Source organism: Hakea prostrata, chromosome 4, assembly GCF_041222555.1.
Source record: "Hakea prostrata isolate BN-2017 chromosome 4, UWA_Hpros_2, whole genome shotgun sequence".
In the NCBI taxonomy this organism is placed as follows: Eukaryota; Viridiplantae; Streptophyta; class Magnoliopsida; order Proteales; family Proteaceae; genus Hakea; species Hakea prostrata.
Window position 1 is genome coordinate 40,062,845 of NC_142603.1, and position 21,843 is coordinate 40,084,687.

Sequence of the window (21,843 nt, forward strand, 5' to 3'; positions counted from 1 at the left end):
ATCGGATTGCGGTGATTCAAGATGCTATGGAACGATATCGAAAATATCTACAACTTCTACAACTTTATAGTTTTGAGTTTTTCCAAAATCCGAACTAATAAAGATTGAATCGATGGGTAAAAAGAGGGGATTCATTGTGTGCGGGAGACATAAAAGAGAAGCCACAAAGAAGATGAGAAGACAACGAACGCGGATCTTGGCTCTCATTGCTCAAGAAGAAGACCACATCTCTCTCTCTCTCTCTCTCTCTCTCTCTCTCTCTCTCTCTCTCTCTATGTTTCATCTTTATTTGTCTTATGAACTTTGTGATAATGAGTAACTAGTTCCTTATCTTTGGGATGTAGATGAACCATGTTTATTTAATTAATTTGATTGTTCTATATCTTCTATTTGATTGTGTTTGAGTCTAGCCAAAGATGTTATATAACTCAGCAAACTAAGCGTGCCAAACTTTGGCAAAAGACGATAGTCTTGCAAAGATAGGGCATACCTAGGAAGACCATCCTTAATTTGCTTTGAAGTGTAGAGTTATATTGGTTAGGGAAAAGCATTGGGATTTGAAATCCCAAAGATCTTCACGTATTCATAGTTAAAGTTTTTACATTAATTAATAGATTTAGTTTAAATTTAGTTTTATTGAATTCAATCTTAGTAACTTAGCATTTTAGTTCCCCATAGTTCGACCCCGTACTTTCTGCTAGCTAGATTAGTATAGGACTTTATTTTTGATTGGTTAACGACACAATCAAATTTTGGTATATATATATATATATATATATATATATATATATATAAACCTAGTAAAAATATTACTAGTAAAAGATAACTCATAATTATTTTATAGTGTGTGCCTGTGAATTTGAATTCTTGCAATTTCTATCTGACCTACAAAACATTTGAATTAATTGGGCATGCAGATAGTAAAAACCCAAAATTCGAAAACTCACTCAGGGGTGAAAACGTTCGCCAATTGGTCAAAATTGAGAGGATTTTCCAGGTAGAACTTCAATTCTGCAGCTCTCAAGGCGGAGGCGAATCTGACAACAAGAGTGCGAGTGATCCCATCTCTGAGCAATGCGCTGGAGGTACTACCAGATTCGTAAATGGCCTTACAACCCCTGTTGGTACTGGACACCACGCGCCCTTCAGTGATTGCCAAGGGCACCATATACTCCCTGCTTCCATCGAGCAATAATGAACCAATGAATCCCACAGGAATCTGGACATAACCCACGGGCATCTCACATGAGAACTTAACGGAATTATAATCAAAGCCATCGAAAGGCAACCCACCAAGAGATCTCCCCGTCTTCCTCTGGAATGCTTCACGGCGTATCCTTGCTGCACGATTTCGATCGCGGCCGATCATATCTACGAGGTCGTGAGAGGGATCAAGAATTCCATTAACCACGAATTTGATCATCTTCTCGTCCTCTTCTTGAATCGCCAAAGGTACCACCTCCATTGTTGTTTAGGTTTCAATCACTATGTTTCAAAACAATGTATTATATTCCCTTCTTATAAATTACTAGTAAAAGACGCACGATGCATGATACATGGAGAAAAAATTGAAAGAAAAAAAAAATTGAAGCAACTATAAATTTGAAAAACAAATGAGAAAATAATCATATTAAACATCATTTTAGTTTATAACTTTCGAAGTATTATGTCTATACTATTTTATTTGTCATTCTAATGCTTAGGTATTCTTTTTCTTTTCAATGTATAAATTTTTGACTTGATATCTAAAAGATACTCTAAGTGCAATTCATTTTTAACATAAATCCTTTTAAAGTACGAAATAATTTGGCTATAAAATCCAAGAGGTGCTAACAATTCAAGGACAAGAAAATCTAAAACTTTAATCCAGTGCAAGAAGAATAAATGATAAAGACAACAAAATTAAGTTGGTCGGTTGGATTGGCTTACCTGTCTACGGTAATTTCGGAGATTAATATCAACTCCTGATTCAAGGAAAGATAGATAATCTAAAGATTCAAAACAATTCAGCCATCGATAAGTGGAAACGATTGTAGTATCCGTGAATTGAAGATATTAAGATTGACGTTGATACGAATACAACAGAGAAATAATACGTATATTACCTCAGGTGGCCTTAAGCTGCAGAATAATGGAGGGGAGAATTCCAAACACCAAAATTTGAATACTTCGCAAACCGCGAATTATATCCAATAAGGTCTTAGCTTCCTGAATATCCTCATCACTTGCAGTAGAAATCAATGCTCTCCGATAACATTGGGTTCCTGAATTTGAAAATGAAAAAACAAAAGTTGAGATCTAGTAGCAAGTTAGGGCTTCAAGATCTATGTTAATGATAAAGTTTTTAACTGCAATCAACGGCTGTAAATCGTCGAATAGTGGAAGCTTAAAAACAGTTGGAGGAGTTGGATTTCCAACTGTCGTGTAGTTAAATTTTTAATTTATTTTTTTATTTTAGATTTTAGTTTTAGATAGGATGAATGAGATTTGTAAGGCAACAATCTATAAGAATATTCGGATAATTGCAAGTTAAAAAAAAATCCCATATAATTATTTTTGGCTTTATATAAAAAAGGAATATGGATTTTTGTAAAAAGGGAGAGAATTAGATTATTCTTTTTACAATATAAAAATGAAAACTAAAATCATAAGAATGGAGAAATTCACCTTCTTGATTTGATTATCTTTTCTTTTAAAAAAAATACTAATGGATCTCAAATAAGGATTTTTAGTTTCTTATTTTATTACTTTATGTATTAATAGAGTAGCAGATTAACCCCGTATATTTATTTTACCAAAATATAAAATATAAAATACTTTTTTCAAAAAAATATAGAGAAAATAATCGTTGAGGGAAGGATAGGATGTAGGAAGATTTTATTTTTATTTTTTCTAAAGGTAATTAATTAGTAACTAAAATATCAAAATACTAATAGAATTTCAAATAAGAATTTTAGTTTCTTATTTTATTACTTTATTTATTAAGAGAGTACGAGATTAACCGTATTTTTATTTTACCAAAATAGAAAATACTAAATATTATTTTTTTTCCAAAAATTAAAATAGAAAAAAAAGAAATAAAATCATTGAGTTAAGGATAGGATTTAGGAAGATATTTTATTTTTATTTTTTCTAAAGGTAATTAATTAGTAATTAAATATTAATTTAAAAAAAAATTCAAATAGAAGAAAAAAAAACAAAATTGTAGAAGGAAGGATAGGATTTAGGAAGATATTTTATTTTTATTTTTGGGATAATTACTGTTGCCCCCCTGTACTTTGATTTTATTACTAATAAAACCCTGTTCTTTACAAAATTACTGTTGCCCCCCTTCCTTATAACGGTGTTAAGTAGCCGTTAAGTTTGAATATGTAATGTCCACTTTGTCCTTCATTAAAATTAAGAAATCAAAAGACGATACTACCCCATTTATAAAAACCAGATTAAATGTCAATTTTACCCTAACTTCATTTATTTTGAATTAAAAAAATATTGGTTTTCCACCTTCACTAAACTTATTTATTTCGAATTAAAGAAATTGGCAAAATTCAAATTCGATTTGGTTTCCCACTTTCTCCTCTAGCATACGGGAGGGAAACCACAAATTTTTTTTTTTTTTTGGGGGACTGGTGCTTTTTTAATATTGGAAACGAAAAGTAATACCTCCCCATGGGAGTTTAGACTTTTAACCGCTTTACTAACCCACCATTGACGAAACACAAAATCTTGCCAGAGAAGGAATTAACAAAGTAGGTGATATTCAGTTTCCAAATTTGAGTTGAATTCTATCTTCCCTCCTCTTCGGTTTCTATTTTAATTTTATTCAATTATTATTTCTTTATTTTGGTGATTTTTTTTTAGAGTAAAACAGATTATGATTATTTTTCTCTACAATTAATTAAGGGTATTACTGTAACTTGACAAAATGGTAAATAAGTAAAGAGATAGGTAAAAGGGTATTTTGGGATTTTTTTTAAATATGGAGATGCCACATCATCAGTAAACTAACGGAACTTAACAGTAGGGGGGCATTAGTAATTATAGACAAAGTTAAAGGTTGGATTAGTAATTTTGCAAAATACAGGGGATACATTAGTAATAAAATCAAAGTATAGGGGGGCAATAGTAATTATCCCTTTATTTTTTCTAAAGGTAATTAATTAGTAGCTAAAATGTCAAAAATACTAATGGAATCTCAGATAATAGACTATCAGATTGACCGTATTTTTATTTTATCAAAATATAAAATATTATTTAAAAAAAAATTCAATTTAATGCATGGAGTCATTGCCCCTAAGTTTTCTTCCCATGCCACTAGTCCCTTCCATTTTGGGGTATTGGTTATTAGTCATTTGGGCTCCCTGCCCCAACAACACCAAAATTCCATTTCAGATTTAATTAGCATATCATCCTTTGCTACGACCTTCTGGGCCTTGGGAGTGGTCGTGAGAGGAATCCTCCATTGTAGTTAATGGTCAAAGAGAGATCGACATTGGCAATGAACATATCTGATTTATATCTTTACATGTTAAATTAGTAAGGGCCTGTTTGGTTACATGAGTCTGAAGATTTTAAATATATAGAGATTTCAAATTTATAGATTTCAAATCTATGGAGTTATAATTTATAAAATTAGATGTTTGGTTGTGGAATAAAATCTGTGGATTCATCCTAAAAAACTATTTGATCGACGTTATTTTTGTGAATGTGCAAATGTATAGTTTTTTTGAAATCTCTGGATTTTACCCCTTACCCATAAATCTACAGATTCACGTTTTTAGTGTAAAAAGGTGAATCTCTAGATTTCATAAATCTATAGATTTTTACAACTAAACGGGTATAGTTCTCAAATTCATGAATTCATAAATTTGAAATCTCTGGATTCATGTAACCAAACAGGCAGGCCCTAAAGCAATTTGGAAGGTGGGTGGGGTTGTATACACATTGAGTGATAGAGGTATTTTGGAGGAAAAAGAAAACAAAAGGAAAAACATAAAATGCCACATTGAGTGATAGGGGGTATTGGGTGAAAAAAGAAAACAAAAGAAAAATAAAATGTAAAAATAAAATGTTAAAAAGCTTGAGTCCAAGTCACTCATTGGGTCAATGTTCCTTGTTTTGCTTTTAATGATACTGCCGGCCAACTAATAGATTCTCTCTTCCCTTTCTTAAACTTTTTCCAAAACCAACGACAAATTCATGCAATGTAATGATAACTACTCAGAGTGTGTAATGGTTATCTACAAACTTGTGGATAAAAAAAAAAAAAAAAAATTAGAATGTAATCAGAAAGATTCAATCTAGTTTGGGGAGTGTTCTTTTTCTGGTAGGGTTAGAATATAATGCTTATTTTCTTAATAGATGTTTTTTTAGGTGAAAAAGAAAAAGCCATGTAGTCAATCGTGGTTATCCAAAAAATAATTATTTTAACATTAACTTTTTACAATGATGTGACAGAAGGTGGTTCAGAAAAAATTCAAAATTTTTCGAAACATAAGAAAAAACATTGATGTGACAAGTCAATAATAAAAAGAAATTTCTTACACAACACCCAAGAAAGTGAACTTTTTATTTTTTTAAAATAAAAAAGACAAAGCCATGTGATGGCACATGTAAAGGCACTAAAGATGATTAGAAATATTAGTTTTCTAAACTTAAGTCATGTGATGATGTGATCATAATATGGTTATATAAAAGTATAAAACATTCTCATAATGTGCAGAACAAAATAGCAGGAGCTTTCCCAAAATTCAAAAAATCTTTGTTATCGTATCCTCTAGTTGTCATCTAAACCTGCTCTGCAACTTCAGATTTGAAGGAAGCATTGCCCAAGTAATTTTGACAAAGGAAAAAAAATGCCAGTACCTCATCAGATCTCCTCTTCTTCTTTTTCATCATCATCGGTGGTTTCTTGTTCTAAGATTAATTATGAGGTGTTTTTGAGTTTTCATGGCAAAGATGTTCGTATGAATTTTGTTGACCACCTCTACAATGCCTTAATAGAAGGTGGAATTCATACTTTTAAGGATGCTGAAGAACTCCACAAGGGAAACAAGATTGAGGAGGAGCTTTTCACTGCTATCCAACAATCAAAGATCTCAATTCCCATATTCTCAGAGAATTATGCGTCGAGTAAGTACTGTCTGAAAGAGCTAACATGTATATGTGAATGCAAAAGAACACTAGATCAGATAGTAATGCCCATTTTTTACAAAGTCGAGCCAAGGGATGTGCGAGGCCAGAAAGGGAAATATGAGGAAGCCTTTGAGCAACACCAAAACAAAATGGAATCCGATGTGCAAAAATGGAAGGATGCAATGAAAGAGATTGGAGATTTGGTTGGTTGGCATGTCAAGGATGAAACGTAAGTCCAATAGTTATATTTTACTCAATTGCAATTAGTATTCTACAAAATCATGATAAATCACCAACCAAAGGAAGTTAGATTATTCTTATATTTCCATTCATATAACCAATTTGCATTAGTTATATGGTATAAAGAAATATATATGAATAGATTATTGGGAAAATTGTACTGCTATTATAAAAACACGAATTTGTTGAGGACAACTATATTTATTCTGAAGATATACCCCTTAATCATTTACTAAAAGAATATGATTAATTATGTCTAAAATGTAATTATATGTTCTCATTGATTTTTTTTTTTATTCTAATTCTATGTTAGTACTAATTGTAATGAATCCTCTCCACTAAAAACTCTTATTTAAATTCCACTACTAAGTAAAACCAAGTCACCTCTCTCCTCTCAAAAAAAACTCTTATTTAATTCCACTACTACTAGTAGATGTACACATAAATTTTACGTGATATTCTACTAGCAATACAAAATGAGTTTTGATACCTTCTGATTATTCCTGGGTTAGAGAGTAAATTATTAAGAAAATTTTGAAATTTACAATAATATTTTTCAAAATTAATTTGAATTTTGACAAGTATTTTTGGGGTTCGGCTCCTCTCTAATGAGGGAATCTTACAGGGAGTGTCTAGTGAATGATTAGATTCTGTGACATGTCATATGTTGATCTAATAGTCGAGAAAATACTCAATTTTTCTTCCTAAGAAGGAAGAAAATTTTTGATCAATAAAAGAAAGAAATTTCTTTTGTTAACTAAAAGTACAAAAATGTAGGGTAATTTGGCCACTTTAAAATACTAGGAAAGAAGTAGAGGTAAGAGTTTAATTTTTTAGGGAGAATCAGAGGGTAAAACTTTTGAGAATAAGAGTAAATAGAGAGCAAGTATAGGGGGGTGATAGAAAATTTCCCTAAATGTAAGTCATTCCATTCTAGTCAAAGGAAATGTTAACATGGTGTCAGCTAACTTATCCTCACCCCTCATCTCCTAAAATGCCCACTACATCAACAACACCAACAGTCGTTTTTGCAATGGTGTTTTCCAAAGGCAATAGCCAACATAGAAAATTTTTGCGATGTAGATTACCATTTTGATCACATTATTTCAACATGGATATCCAACCACTTTGCTTTTATAGGTAAATGATGATAGTAATCATTGTAGTCTAGCATTGTGCATTCTCCAAACTACAATGTTGCAACATGATAGTTCAATCACATGGACATCTTTCTTCTCAACATACTGTTATGAGTACGTCTCACTCTTTGAACCAGCAGCATTGGTCTCTGTCCCTCCTACAATAACAAGTGAACAAATCAAATAGTTTCTTTCTCTACATTCCAATCGGTAGTCCACACCCATTAAGTAATTTCGTAGGTACTTCTATGTTGTTGCCTTATTCCTCCTTTTGGATAATTGATGCCGATGCTATTTGCTAGACTATATGACTTCAGACTCTAAATTAATTTCATCTTATACCCCATCAACACCTCATTCTTTTATTTGTTTACCTAATGGATCTAATGTGCATGCAAGTTACTAATGTTGGAACTGTTCATTTATTTTCAAAGGTTACCTTATCTAATGTCTTTACATGTCCCCTCATTTGAATACAATTTGTTGTTTGTTAGTAAAACTTATTACCTAGTCTAATTGCCATGTTATTTTTCTTCATAATTGTTGCCTTTTTCAAGACCAATAGACAAAGATGAGACTTGCGACAGGTAAAAGACGCGGTGGTCTCTATCTTCTAGAATCATCCCTTCCCATGTCTTCAAATATTGCTAAATGTTTTTTTCTAATAAATGCAATTGCACCGTGTGCCCACTAGCAAAACAAACCCCCTTACCATTGGCCTCTAGTATGATCTCTACTAAATCATGTTATGAATTGGTGCATCTCGACAACTGGGGTCCTTATAATACATACTCGCTTTTTGGGGCTCGATATTTCCTAACTATGGTGTACGATTACTCATGTAGTATATGGGTTTATTTAGTGGCTCATAATTCTGAAGCTAATTCCTTAATTCATCATTTTTTTTACCATGGTTCAAATTTTATTCAATGCCTCAATTCGTCAGATTCACACTGATAATCAATGGAATTTATTTATTTAATAGGGATACATCACTCTTTTTTCATTCTTTAGGTGTGGTTCAATAATCTAGTTATGTTGACACCCCTAAATATTGCTAGAAACCTTTGTTTCCAAGCAAATTTACCCTTTCAATTTTGGAGTGGATGCGATCTCACTGCTACTGACCTAATTAATCACTTACCAACACCTGTACTCCAACACAAAATCTTCATGAAATCCTTTTCAACCAAAAGCCTACCTTCTTTCATCTTAAAGTCTTTGGGTGCCTCTATTTTGGTCGAAATATAAACGTCAAACATAAATTTGATCGACGTGCTTCTCCTAGCAATTTCATTGTGTACCCTTATGGACAAAAGGCTTTCTAAATTTATGACCTTTCCTCAAAACCCATATGTATTTCTTGTGATGGTGTATTTCATGAAACAATTTCCCCCTACCAATTATATTCATCACCTATGACCTCCATATCTTATGTGTTTCCTTTAACCCCCCCCCCCCCCCAATTTAAAAGATTACCATTTGCCTTTTTTGCCCAAGTAAATTCATCTTCAACTATTGGCCAAGGTGCACATCATCCCCTTTCATGTCACGTAAGTTACCATCGGTTTCTCCTTCTCACTTATCTTTTCTCAATACTCTTAACTATCACTGTTGAGCCTACTAGTTTTGCCCAAGCCATGAAACATAATGAGTGGCATGATGCCATGCAAAATGAGATTCCCGCTCTACCCCCACAACAATACTTGGTCACTTGTTCCTTACCACTTGCCAATAAGGTATTGGATATAAGTGGCTTTTTAGAAGCAAAGGATGGGGTCAATAGTTCTATTGAACGATGAGACTCGTTTGGTTGCTAAGGGATATACATAGATTAAGGGCATTGATTACCATGATACATTTGCCCTTATCACAAAACGCTTTTTCGTATGTATTCTCCTAACCATTACGGTAGCTCATGGATGGCCAATTCATCAATTAGATGTCAACAATGCATTTCTACACGGGGATCTTCTTAAGGAAGTATACATGACACCACCACATGGATATCCTCGAAAGGGGGGAAATATTGTTTGCAATTTGCAGAAGTCATTGTATGGACTCAGATAAACATCTCGCAATTGGTTTTCCAAGTTATCAACTACCCTATTTGGTTTTGGTTTCACTCAATTTCAAGCTGCCACTCATTGTTTTCTCTTCATCAATAGTTTGCTTCAGTTTACATTCTAGTCTACGTTGACGACATCATCATAACGATTTTTGATGTTACATTACTCCAAGCTGTTAAAACTCACACCAATGAGAAATTTCATACCAAAGACATTAGAACTCTAAACTACCTTCTTGGCATAGAAGTTGCACACTCTCATCAACGTCTTTACAAGTATACTCTTAACATTCTCAATGATTGTGGCATGACTGGCTCTCGACTCACAGATTTTCCAATGGAACAAAATCTAAAGCTTTCCAATTCCACATGCACCATTCTTATTGATCTATCACATATAGTTTCTTGGTTAGTCACTTAATTTACCTCATTGTCACCGACTTAACATTGTCCACATTGTTAGCATATTAACTCAGTTTATCCATTAGCCAAGGCAACCACATTAGCATGATGCACATCATTTATTGAGGTAATTAAAAGGTACTCCTGGCTAACACATCTTTTGTCATTCCCAACTGGATCTACATCTATAAACTTTTTGTGACTTTGAGTAGGCTAGTTGCCCTATGACTCAACATTCCACCAGAGGCTAATGCATTCTCTTTGGTTCTAGTCCCATTTCTTGGAAAACAAAGAAGCAATCTACTATATTTTGCTCATCTCTTGAAGCAGAGTATAAAATGATGGTAGTTGCTACTTGTGAAATCACATGGCTTTCATACTTATTATGGGACCTTGGCTTACCATTAAAAATGTTCATCCTCCTATATTATCATAATCAGATAGCCCTTCACATTTCTGTTAATCCAGATTTTTACGAACACACCAAGCACATTGAGATAGACTGTCATGTCGCCCATGATAAAATACAACAAGGTTTTAAATTTCAAAAATCATTTCCACTAATCAACTCATGGATTTACCAAGTCCTTTGGTTGTGATCAATTTCAACGTCTGAAATTTAACATATGCATTTGTGACCTGCATGCTCCACCTTGAGGGGGACTATTAGTTGTATCTCTTTAATTATTTGGGTCAAGAGGATTAGTTGTAATTGCCATTGATCAAATATGCTTACCATATATTCAGTTTTTCATATTAGTTAACTCATACCATGTATCCTTTTTTTTATTCTCTATAAACGTTAGAATTAGATTTTGGGTAAGTTTGCATAATTCTAAGAATTAGCTGTTGACCTATTATTACACACATATATACTCATTTAATTATTAATGTAATTCATTCCATTTCATTCAAAGGAAATCTTAACAAGTTCCATTCTTTACTTAGCATAATTCCCAAGTGGTTCCTTCTAAGTTGAATTTATTCATTTTCTTATGTATAATGCTGACCTTTTTCTTCTATAAATTGTATAGATTTGAAGCACTCATGATAAAACAACTTGTTAAAGAAGTTTATGGTAAATTGAACAAGAGACCCTTTGGTCAAAATAACAACCTAGTTGGAGTTGAATCTCGCATAAGAGAAGTACTGATGCTTTTAGACATTGAATCTGAAAGTAGAAAAATTATTGGGATCCATGGCCTTGGAGGCATTGGAAAGACAACGATTGCTAAGGCTGTATATAATGAAGTCTTCAATCACTTTGATGGGTATAGTTTTATTGCAAATGTTCGAGAAGCTGCTCAACAACATAATGGACTTGTTGCTTTGCAAAGCCAAGTTTTACGTGATATCTTGAAGTATGAAGGTAGAGATATTGCTCGTCTGGATGATGGGACTAATGTGATCCAACAAAGGTTATGTTCCAAAAAAGTCCTTATTGTCCTCGATGATGTGGATAAAGAAGATCAAGTAAAATATTTTGTCGGTGACCGCAGATGGTTTGGCTTGGGAAGCAAAATCATTATCACAACCAGAGATAAGCATATTTTAGACTTTTGGGAATCAGATGGAAATTATGAGCCACCACCAATGGATTTAGATGATTCTCTTCAACTTTTTAGCCATCATGCATTCAAAAGCCACCAACCTCCTAATGATTATTTGGATCTCTCAAAAGCCATCATAGAAACTACTGGAAAACTTCCCTTGGCGCTTCAAGTAATAGGTTCATCTTTATATTCAAAGACAAAACCAATGTGGGAAGACATGCTAAAGAAGCTGCAGAAAGTTCCAAATAATGATGTCATGAAGAGGCTAAGAATAAGTTTTGATGGATTAGATGATGAGGAGAAACAAATGTTTCTCGATGTTGCCTGTTTTTTCATTGGTATGTATAAGGATATTGTTTGTTACATATGGGAAGGTTGTGGCTTTCATCATTTAGTAGGGCTTGAATCTCTTCGTGAAAAGTCTTTGTTAACGATTGGTGAAAGAGGTGTGCTACAGATGCATGATCTGCTTCGGGATCTTGGAAGGAATATTGTTTATCAAGAGAATGCCACTGAGCCAGGGAGGCGTACAAGAATATGGTCTCAAGAGGATGTCTTGGATGTATTGTGCACACAAGCGGTAAGTACTGAATAAACTTTTGGTTGTTTTTCCATGACGACCTTGTGAATTAGGTTTTTGATAGATTTTTCTTGGCTTTGTACAAGAGAATTGGATGGACACTTAATTAAGTTTATCTCTCTCTCTCTCTCTCTCTCTCTCTCTCTCTCTCTCTCTCTCTCTCTCTCTCTCTTCTTCTTCTTCTTCTTCTTCTTCTTCTTCTTCTTCTTCTTCTTCTTCTTCTTCTTCTTCTTTTGTGTGTGTGTGTGTGTGCATTTGTGTAGGGAACAAGTAGTGTCAGAGGACTTAAAGTTGATTTTAGAAATATATCAGAGAATGAAGGCTTGACAAGTGAAGGATTTATTGGAATGACACGGTTAAGGTTTCTCCAGATCGATTTTGCACATTTCTCTTGGAACTTTACCCTTTCTTTTTCAGAATTGAGGTGGCTTAGGTGGAGAGGTTGTTCAAGCCAATTTGCCCAAACTACTTGCTGTCCACGTAAATTGGTGGTTCTTGATCTATCTTGGAGTAATATCACAACTGATTGGACTGGTTGGAACTACATCAAGGTCTAGCAGAAACTTCTCTCTTGTATTTATTTTGCTGATATCAAAGTCTTTAAAAAAGAACATTTTCAAGTTATTTAGAGGAACAAATATGATTTTTTTTTTTTCTCTTTTGCAGATGGCAAAAAATTTAAAGGTTCTAGATTTGTCATATTGTTATCAGCTATCTAAGACTCCTGATTGGACTGGTTGGAACTACATCAAGGTCTAGTAGAAACTTCTCTCTTGTATTTATTTTGCTGATGTCAAAGTCTTTAAAAAATAACCTTTTCAAGTTATTTAGAGGAACAAATATGATTTTTTTTTTTTTTGTTGCAGATGGCAAAAAATTTAAAGGTTCTAGATTTGTCACATTGTTATCAGCTATCTAAGACTCCTGATCTTTCAGAAAATCAATTTTTGGAGGTTTTGCAGCTTCAACATTGTAAAAATCTGGTTGAGATTGATGCATCCATTTGTTGTCTCTCAAAGTTAGTCACATTAAACATTGGTGGGTGTGAGAAACTAAAGGATTTACCAAGTCAATTCAATAAGTTGACTAATCTCCAAGAACTCAATTTAACAGGCAAGGCTCTGGTAAAGTTTGCAGAGAATTTGGGTTGTATGGCATCATTGGTAGACCTTAAAATAGAGTCTGAGGATGAGGAGGACAGCCTTCATTTATTCGATTTGACGAGTCTTCCTCCAAGCCTAACCAACCTTGAAATAAATTCTTGCAAATCAATTCAAAATATCTCAGGTCTTCCCTCAACTTTGACTCGCCTTGTAATACATTCCTGCGACTCAGTGGTAAAAGTATCAAGTACATCAAGAGGCTTGAGAAAATTAAAGACATTGGCTCTTGATGGATGTGAAAGCCTAGAAGAAATTGAAGGTTTTGACGACAAATTGGACTCCCTGGAGTACTTCCACATTTTTTATTGCAATTCATTGCAAAGATTACCAAAGTTGAGGGGCTCGAAATATCTAAAGACTTTACTGGTTTCCAACAATGACTTCATATCCGATTTCGAAGGCGAGGGACTGGACTCTCTGGAGGTGTTGGGTATAGAAAACTGCGAATCATTAAGAAGAATACCTTATCTACAAGATTCAAAAAGGTTGAGGGAACTCAGAATCACAACTTGTCCTCGAGTGTTAAAGATTGAGTGCCTTGGAGACTATGAATCATTGCAAGAGTTGGATATTTGTGATTGTTGCCCTTCGATGGAAGGATTACAGAATCTTTCCAACTTACAGAAGTTGAAGAATTTACATATTGAAAATCTGGATAACTTAACCAAAATTCCAGGCATTGATAGATTGGGATCTTTGCAAAGATTGAGAATAAAAGAATGCAAGAATCTATCAGAGATTAATGGCATCAGTGGATTGGAGAACTTAGAGGAATTGAATATCAGTTGCTGTGAAGCCTTGGAAAAATTACCTGATTTGTTAAACTTTAAGAAGTTAAAGCATCTGTCGATTGAAGGTCATGAGAATCTGGATGAGATTGAGGAATTGAATATCAGTTGCTGTGAATTCTTAGAGCATTTGAAGATTAGTAGATTCAGTCACTTGAAAAGGTTACCCGATCTGTCTATCTTTAGAAAGTTGAGTTACCTTCATATTAAGGGCTGCAACAATCTAAAGGAGATACTCTGTGTTGGCGAGTTCAAATCTTTATTTGATTTGTATATATGTGGTTGTGATTCCTTAAGAAGATTATCGGATCTGTCAAATTTGATTAGGTTGGAGAAGCTACATATTGAAGGTTGCAAGATTCTAACCGAGATTGATGGAGTTGACTGATTGGAGTCCTTATCTGATTTGCGTATAAGTGGCTGTGAGACCTTCGAAAGCTTACCTGATCTATCAAATTTGAAAAGGTTGAAGAGGCTACATATTGGAGGTTGTATGTTTCTAACTGAGATTCATGGAGTTGATAGATTGGAGTATTTGCATATAAGTGGTTGTGAGACTTTAGAAAGCTTACCAGATTTGTCGAATTTGAAAAGCTTGCAGGAGCTATGTATTGAAGGTTGTAAGATTCTATCCAAAGTTCACGGAGATGACGGATTGGAATCCTTATCTAAGTTGCATATAAGCAGTTGTGAGTCCTTAGAAAGCTTAACAGATCTATCAAATTTGAAAAGCTTGGCATGGCTACGTATTGAAGGTTGTAAGATTCTATCTGAGATTCATGGAATTGATGGATTGGAGTCCTTATCTAATATGCGTATAAGTGGTTGTGAGTCCTTAAAAAGCTTATCGGATCTATCAATTTTGAGGAATTTGAAGTACCTACATATTGAAGGTTGTAAGATTCTATCCGAGATTCGTGGAGTTGACGGATTGGAGTCCTTATACAATTTGCATATACGTGACTGTGAGTCCTTAGAAAGCTTACTGGATCTATCAAATTTGAAAAGCTTGGCATGGCTATGTATTGAAGGTTGTAAGATTCTATCTGAGATTCATGGAGTTGATAGGTTGGAGTCCTTATTGAATTTGCATATAAGTGGCTGTGAGTCCTTAGAAAGCTTATCAGATCTATCAAATTTGAAAAGCTTGGAGAAGCTATGTATTGAAGGTTGTAAGATTCTAACCATGATTCATGGAGTTGATAGATTGGAATCCTTGTCAAATTTGTATATTAAGGGCTGTGAGTCCTTAGAAAGCTTACCGGATTTGTCAAATTTGAAAAGCTTGGAGGAGCTACATATTGAAGGTTGTAAGATTCTATACAAAATTCACGGAGTTGATAGATTGGAGTCCTTATATAGTTTGCTTATAAGTGGCTGTGAGTCCTTAGAAAGCTTACCGAATTTGTCAAATTTGAAAAGCTTGGAGGAGCTACATATTGAAGGTTGTAAGATTCTATGCAAAATTCACGGAGTTGATAGATTGGAGTCCTTATATAGTTTGCTTATAAGTGGCTGTGAGTCCTTAAAAAGCTTACCGGATTTGTCAAATTTGAGAAGCTTGGAGGAGCTACGTATTGAAGGTTGTAAGATTCTAACCAAGATTCCTGGAGTTGATAGATTGGAGTCCTTATATATTTTGCTTATAAGTGGCTGTGAGTCCTTAGAAAGCTTACCAGATTTGTCAAATTTGAAAAGCTTGGAGGAGCTATGTATTGAAGGCTGTAAGATTCTATCCAAAATTCACAAAGTTGATGGATTGCGATTCTTGATAGATTTGGAAATTGTTGAATGCGAGTCCTTAACAAGATTACCAGATCTGTCTAGCCTTGAAAGGTTGGAATCTCTAAATATTCGAGATTGTAGAAATCTTATTGAGATTCAGGGATTTGACACATTGAAATCCTTGATATATTTGGACATAGTTGGGTGTGAATCCTTGGGAATATCACTGGATCTATCAAAGCTGAAAGAGTTGATGGCATTAAGTATTGATGGCTGTAAGTATCTTACCATGATTCAGAGTGTTGACAAGTTGGAATCCTTAAGGGTTCTGGAAATTATTGGGAACGACTCCTTGGAAATATTTCCCGATCTATCAAACATGAAAAAGTTGACTGAATTATTTATTAAAGGCTATAAGAATCTTACTGAGATTCAGGGAGTTGACACATTGGAATCCTTGACATATTTGAGCATAACTGGGTGTGAGTCCTTGGAAATATCACCTGATCTTTCTAAATTGAAAAACTTAGAGAAACTGATTGTCAAGGACTGCAGGAAGTTGACTGCCATTCAAGCGGGTAATAATCGGTTGGGATCTTTGACAAAATTGGATCTTAGGGGGTGTATATCCTTGGAAGAATTACCAGATTGTGTAAAGTCAAACAAATTGAAGAAACTAAATGGTGTGCGTTGCACAGGCCTAACTGCTAACGATCGAATAAAACTCCTGATTGATGGCGGGTGCTCAAAGTTCCAACTGGCTTTGTAATGTCAAATTTATTCAAGGTATGTTTGCCTCCGTGTCAACAAAATCTGACTTCATCTGCATTTAAATTGATTTGTGTATTCTGTAGATCTTCCCCCACCCCCACCCCCACCCAAAGAAAAAAAAAAAAGAACCTTGAGGATCGATTCTAAGACCCAAACTAGTTCTCTTGTGAAAAACCATTGTAGAGAAGTACACATTAGCATTTTGTGAATGACATTGCTGTTATTTCTTTTTTGGTAGTTCAGACTTCAAACTGGCTAATGAATTTGGAATTTAGTTCAATTTCCAGACTCTCTGTTTTTAGTATGACTAGTAGGCACATTTTAAACCCCTTCAATAAGATGATAGTTATGATAGGTGCTTTTGGTTGAGATGTCTATGAATAACTTCATCTGGTTCTGGTATGTCTATGGATGAGATGTCTTACTCCTCTTTTCAGCATAGGGTTTTTGTTGCCCTATGCCACAGTCTTCTAAAGCAGACATACTAAAATAAGAAGCAAAAAATGGTGAATAGATGGAGTCATTGCCCCTAAGTTTTCTTCCCATACCACTAGTCCCTTCCATTTTGGGGTATTGCTTATTAGTCATTTGGGCTCCCTGCCCCAACAACACCAAAATTCCATTTCAGATTTAATTAGCATATCATCCTTTGCTACGACCTTCTGGGCCTTGGGAGTGGTCCTGAGAGGAATCCTCCATTGTAGTTAATGGTCAAAGAGAGATCAACATTGGCAATGAACATATCTGATTTATATCTTTACATGTTAAATTAGTAAAGCAGTTCGGAATGAAGTCCAAAATACTATGGTAACTGATCCAAGTCTGCATTTCTCTTATGATTGTTTTTCTTCTTCTTTTTTGCAGCTTAATGAATTTTGAGTTTATTTCAATAATAACGTAATCGTTTATTTCTTATAGCAACAAAGCTATAGTTATGACAAGTGTTTTTGACAGGAACTATATGGGACCCCAAGTAGAAAATCTCTTCCTTTCTTTGGAAGATTTGGAGCTGAAGAGGTAAGATGTTTTATAAACACTCATGAACTCATTAAAAAAGAATGAAAAGAAAAATCTCATAAAGTTGCCAAGCGTATGTTACATTTTGCAGAATCTACGGTTATCAACATTACCAGTTAGTTTTCTCCTCCACTGTTCTTTTTGCAAGATCCTGCTTTTCTAATTATTCAAATGAAAAACTGTAAAAAGGTAGACTCTTCTCAACACAATTTAGTGATTTTTTGTCAAAAAAGAAAGGAAAAAAAAAAAAAAAATCAGTTTGAGATTATGGACTCAAATGAGAAGGGAACTTCCTTAATGTTCATGTAGGTTTTGAATCAACTGCCAAGAGAAAATAGAGATGAGAAAGCACTTGGAGTTAGAGTATGCCTCGGGAACTTTATCTAACAAAAATGCACCATAACAAGAAGGTAGTGTCAAGTGGCCGAATTGAAGGAAGAATTGACAAAAGAAAGAAAGAAATGACGAGTTGCTGGATAAAGAAATGAAATGAATGAAAAGTTGTCCGAAAAAAGAAACTGGATGAAGCATCTGCAAAGACTTTTAATAGTACGGCGTATGCAATCATAATTTTAAAGATTTACAATACTCATGATTAATAGCTCACTCTATACAATTTATGTTGTTATGATGAACAATATTTTTACGTCTGTATGATTACTATTGCAATTTTTGTCGAACTAATTGTGATTGATGCTTCATTTAACCAACAGGTTATTGAAGTGGCAGCAGAAGTTGTCTAATACTCATCTCCCTTATCTTACAGGTAATCCTTTTCTCCAAATTTCATGAGTCTCACCCTCCCCCTAGTGGCATTCATATGGATGTGATAATTCCATATTGGAGTAGTCCCACATTTTCATTCATGTGGTTAAGAGAAATTAAACAATTATTGATTTCTATGTCATCATTTGTAGTATATTATGTTCATTTCAAACAATGTGGTTCCAAATTTGATACCCTAAGTAGGTACAAGACACTAAGTTTCCATTTTATATTTTCGTTCTTATATATTGACTTTCATTCGTTAGGTTGTGATTCTGTTTCTACATTTCAGTGTTCTAATGCTAGCCAGGGTTTGTAGTAGAAAATATGAATGGAAAGGCCTTTTTTGGGGTCTGTGGCTTCAAGGGATGATGGAGCAGAGTACAGTTGAACAACGTCTTATGCTCACATTTGATAGCTATCCAAAATGTTTTTGGATGAAATTTTCACCTTCTAAATATTTCTTTTCATGAAAAAAATACATTATCATTACCTTGCAAAAATCAGTTACAGAGCAAGGACACTACCTGGGAAAATCGACACTCTTGCGTGTTCCGCTCAGTCTGTGTGGTGGAACTCCATGGTTGTTACTCGTCCAGAGATGGGTCGGTTTGGAGTCAAGCTGGAGGGCAGTGGGAAGAGGAGGGTGGGTCTTTGCCATCGCCAACCCGTTGTATTAGGCCTTGGTTCGGCCTAATATTCAACTACAAAGTTGCTCACTCAAGGCCTGACTCTCAGTTTTTCTTTCGGCAAAGGTTAAATTATTCACCTTGGATATGATTTTGATGAATTATAGAGGCTACTGTAACTCTGTTCAAGCTTTGAATTTCATCTTTCTGAGCCATTCAAAACCTGTTAGATTAATTCTTTAAGGTCCTTAACATAAATCCAAAGGGTACTTGGTTCCCAATTTGTGTGATCCATGATTTTTCGGTCTGCATAAACTTGACTTTGTTACACTTAACGATGAATGACTAATTTGAATTGGTTTGCGAATTTTAGGTGTATGGCCAATCTAGGGAAGTTGTCTTTTGTAAGGAATGACAAGGTGGTTTGAGGTGCAAGACCAGTAAGAGCCTTAATAGATCAAAAAGATATTATAAGAAATACAAAAAACCTAGGTAGGAAGCCAGAACATAGGCAAGCCCAATGCATCTTTTTCTGATTCTAACAACCGAGCTCCTTCACCAGCTCAAAAGTCCTCATAAAAGCTTCAACTTCTTCATGAAAGATGGTTTGCAAACTACTAAAGAGGGAGAACAAATGCACAATGTGTGCATTTTCATCTCTAAATACACCACCTTAACCTGCACTTCCCCTGATTACCTTTTGAGCTTCCACCTTGTCAATCTTGATCTAAACTGGCAAGTTTGCACCAATAGAGTGCTCTTCATGTCTCCTCATATTATCTGGATGCACTACCAGCCCATGACAATGAGTGAGCATGAGATCATGCACAAGCAGTGGTCTCCCTTTTAACAACAAACTACCATCTGTTATTTCATTTACCATAGTCTTGAGCACTCAACTACTCTCGCCCATTCTTTCTCTCATCCTGTCAATTATTACGTTGTAACCAAACATAATAGGAAACAACATTGAAAACCCTAAGCCAAACACTATGCAGAGAGGACTTCATATTCCTCCATTTCCACAAACCACATAGCTCATGAAATGAGATGCTCAGATAATATTAAAACAACCCCTTCCAAACTTCTTAGGGTGCAGCACAAAAACATGAGAAAAAAATCCTCTCCCTCCTATGGTATAATTCACATTGAGGAGCAAGGCAAATACCTCTCTTTTGTACTTGATCGCCTAATGGATGGAATCCTTATTGTCATTGCATATGTGAATCTTTAGAAAGATTACTAGATCCGTCAACCTTGGGAAAGTTGAATGGGCTATGTATTGAAGGTTCTGAGATTCTAACCAAGATTCATGTAGTTGACATATTGGAATTCTTGACGTGTTTCAACATTATTGGATGCGAGACCTTAAGAAGATTAGTAGGTCTGTATAACCTTAAAAGGTTACAGTATCTAGAGATTAGGAAGTACAGGAATCTTAGGGAGAATCAGGGTGTTGGCACATTGGAATCCTTGGAGGAGTTTGACATAATTGGGTGTGAGTCCTTGGAAATATGACCCAATCTGTCAAAACATAGGAAACTTACAGAGGCTAAAAGCTAAGCACTGCAAGAAGCTAACTGAGGTTTAAGTTGGCAACTATTAAGTGGGATCTTTGGAAGTATTGAATGTTAAGGGGTATATATCCTTGGAAAAAATTACAAGATGTTACAAAGTCAAAGAAATCATGGGAACTAAGTTGTGTTTCCTACATGACCTCACTGATATTGATCCAACAAAACTCTTGATTGATGTTGGGTGCTCAAAGTTCCAACTGGCTTCGTCTTGACAAGTTTATTCATTCTGCCACTGTTTCAAATGAACCCGACTTTATTGCATTTAAATTCAGTAGCCCTAGTTGATCTACAAATTTCATAGATTTATTTTTTATTTTTTGTTTATTTATAAGGATTGGTTCTAAAACCCAAACAAGTTATTTTCTGAAGAACTATTGTAGAAAAGAAGTACAAAATAACTTTAGATTTGAACGGCATTGCCATTCTTTCTTTTTTTTGTTGTTCAAACTTCAAACTAGTTAAAGAATTTTTATTTTTCAATTACAAACCTTCTTTATTCTTTCTTTCTTACCTTTAGGCTTTGGGCTTCTGTGAAGGTTTTGGACCTTTGAATAACTAATGCTATTGCAGTTACACATGGTTCCCATTTTTGGTATTTAGGTTTCAAGTGATTCCTGATCCCCTTCCAAAGCTGCCGCTTTACAGAGCAATTATTTTGCACCCCATTTCAGAATGACTTTAACACAAGAAAAAGTCATGGAACAAATAAACCACTCCTCAAAAGCTTCTCCTATGAAATTAACCATGGAAAATGGACATGGTATCCTTGCGTTCCTAGACGATCATGGTTATGAAATTTAATGACCAATATTCCTGAGTTCTTTAAATCTCGAGTTTCAATGGATTAATTCCCAATGTTCATACATAATTATTATAGTAATTCTGTTGGAGTTCATCAAGTTTCAAATTGAGTTTAGCAATTAACATGTATGATAAAGCTTTAGACAGTTTTTGCATCCGTATGTGCTTCTCGACACCAGTTTTTTGTACAAATACTTCTCTTATGCTAGAATCTATTTGCTGATGAAGGATTGAGTTTGAAGCATAGTGTCTTTATTCATTTGTGCTCCCTGCCCCCAACAACACCATAACTTCAATTCAGATTTAGCATATCATCCTTTGGTACAACCTTTTAGGCCTTGGTGTGGTCATTAGAGGAATGATTATCTTTGACATTTAGGATTTTCCTTCTGTTGTAGTTAATGATACAAGAGAGATTGACGTTGGTAATGAACATATCTGATTTTATACCCTTTTTTTGGGTAGAAATAGAGACATGCTTTCTAGGCAA

At 34.5% G+C, this 21,843-nt stretch overlaps 3 protein-coding genes across 3 annotated transcripts; 2 read left to right on the top strand and 1 right to left on the bottom strand.

Moving 5' to 3' along the window:
* Positions 1 to 943: 943 nt before the first annotated feature.
* On the bottom strand, positions 944 to 1,465 carry LOC149018869 (3-hydroxy-3-methylglutaryl-coenzyme A reductase 1-like). Its single transcript, XM_089153999.1, has one exon. It carries the CDS (start codon positions 1,463 to 1,465, stop codon positions 944 to 946), a length of 522 nt encoding a protein of 173 aa, XP_089010125.1.
* A 4,273-nt stretch (positions 1,466 to 5,738) lies between these two features.
* Positions 5,739 to 14,551, top strand: LOC149018870 (disease resistance protein RPV1-like). The gene is made up of 5 exons (XM_089153002.1): positions 5,739 to 6,364; positions 11,019 to 12,117; positions 12,381 to 12,668; positions 12,784 to 12,870; positions 12,984 to 14,551. Exons 1-5 carry the CDS (start codon positions 5,856 to 5,858, stop codon positions 14,454 to 14,456), a joined length of 3,456 nt encoding a protein of 1,151 aa, XP_089009128.1. The 5' UTR covers positions 5,739 to 5,855; the 3' UTR covers positions 14,457 to 14,551.
* LOC149018871 (uncharacterized) lies at positions 14,461 to 18,182 on the top strand. The gene is made up of 4 exons (XM_089153003.1): positions 14,461 to 16,579; positions 17,519 to 17,581; positions 17,673 to 17,770; positions 17,891 to 18,182. Exon 1 carries the CDS (start codon positions 14,562 to 14,564, stop codon positions 16,560 to 16,562), a length of 2,001 nt encoding a protein of 666 aa, XP_089009129.1. The 5' UTR covers positions 14,461 to 14,561; the 3' UTR covers positions 16,563 to 16,579; positions 17,519 to 17,581; positions 17,673 to 17,770; positions 17,891 to 18,182.
* The last annotated feature ends 3,661 nt before the right edge of the window (positions 18,183 to 21,843 follow it).

Coding starts and splice junctions, on each gene's coding strand:
- LOC149018869 (XM_089153999.1), bottom strand. CDS start 1,465: ATGGAGGTGGTACCTTTGGCGATTCAAGAAGAGGACGAGAAGATGATC.
- LOC149018871 (XM_089153003.1), top strand. CDS start 14,562: ATGTTTCTAACTGAGATTCATGGAGTTGATAGATTGGAGTATTTGCAT.
- LOC149018870 (XM_089153002.1), top strand. CDS start 5,856: ATGCCAGTACCTCATCAGATCTCCTCTTCTTCTTTTTCATCATCATCG. Junction 12,669..12,783: donor CTGGTTGGAACTACATCAAG/GTCTAGCAGAAA, acceptor TCTCTTTTGCAG/ATGGCAAAAAATTTAAAGGT. Junction 12,871..12,983: donor CTGGTTGGAACTACATCAAG/GTCTAGTAGAAA, acceptor TTTTTGTTGCAG/ATGGCAAAAAATTTAAAGGT.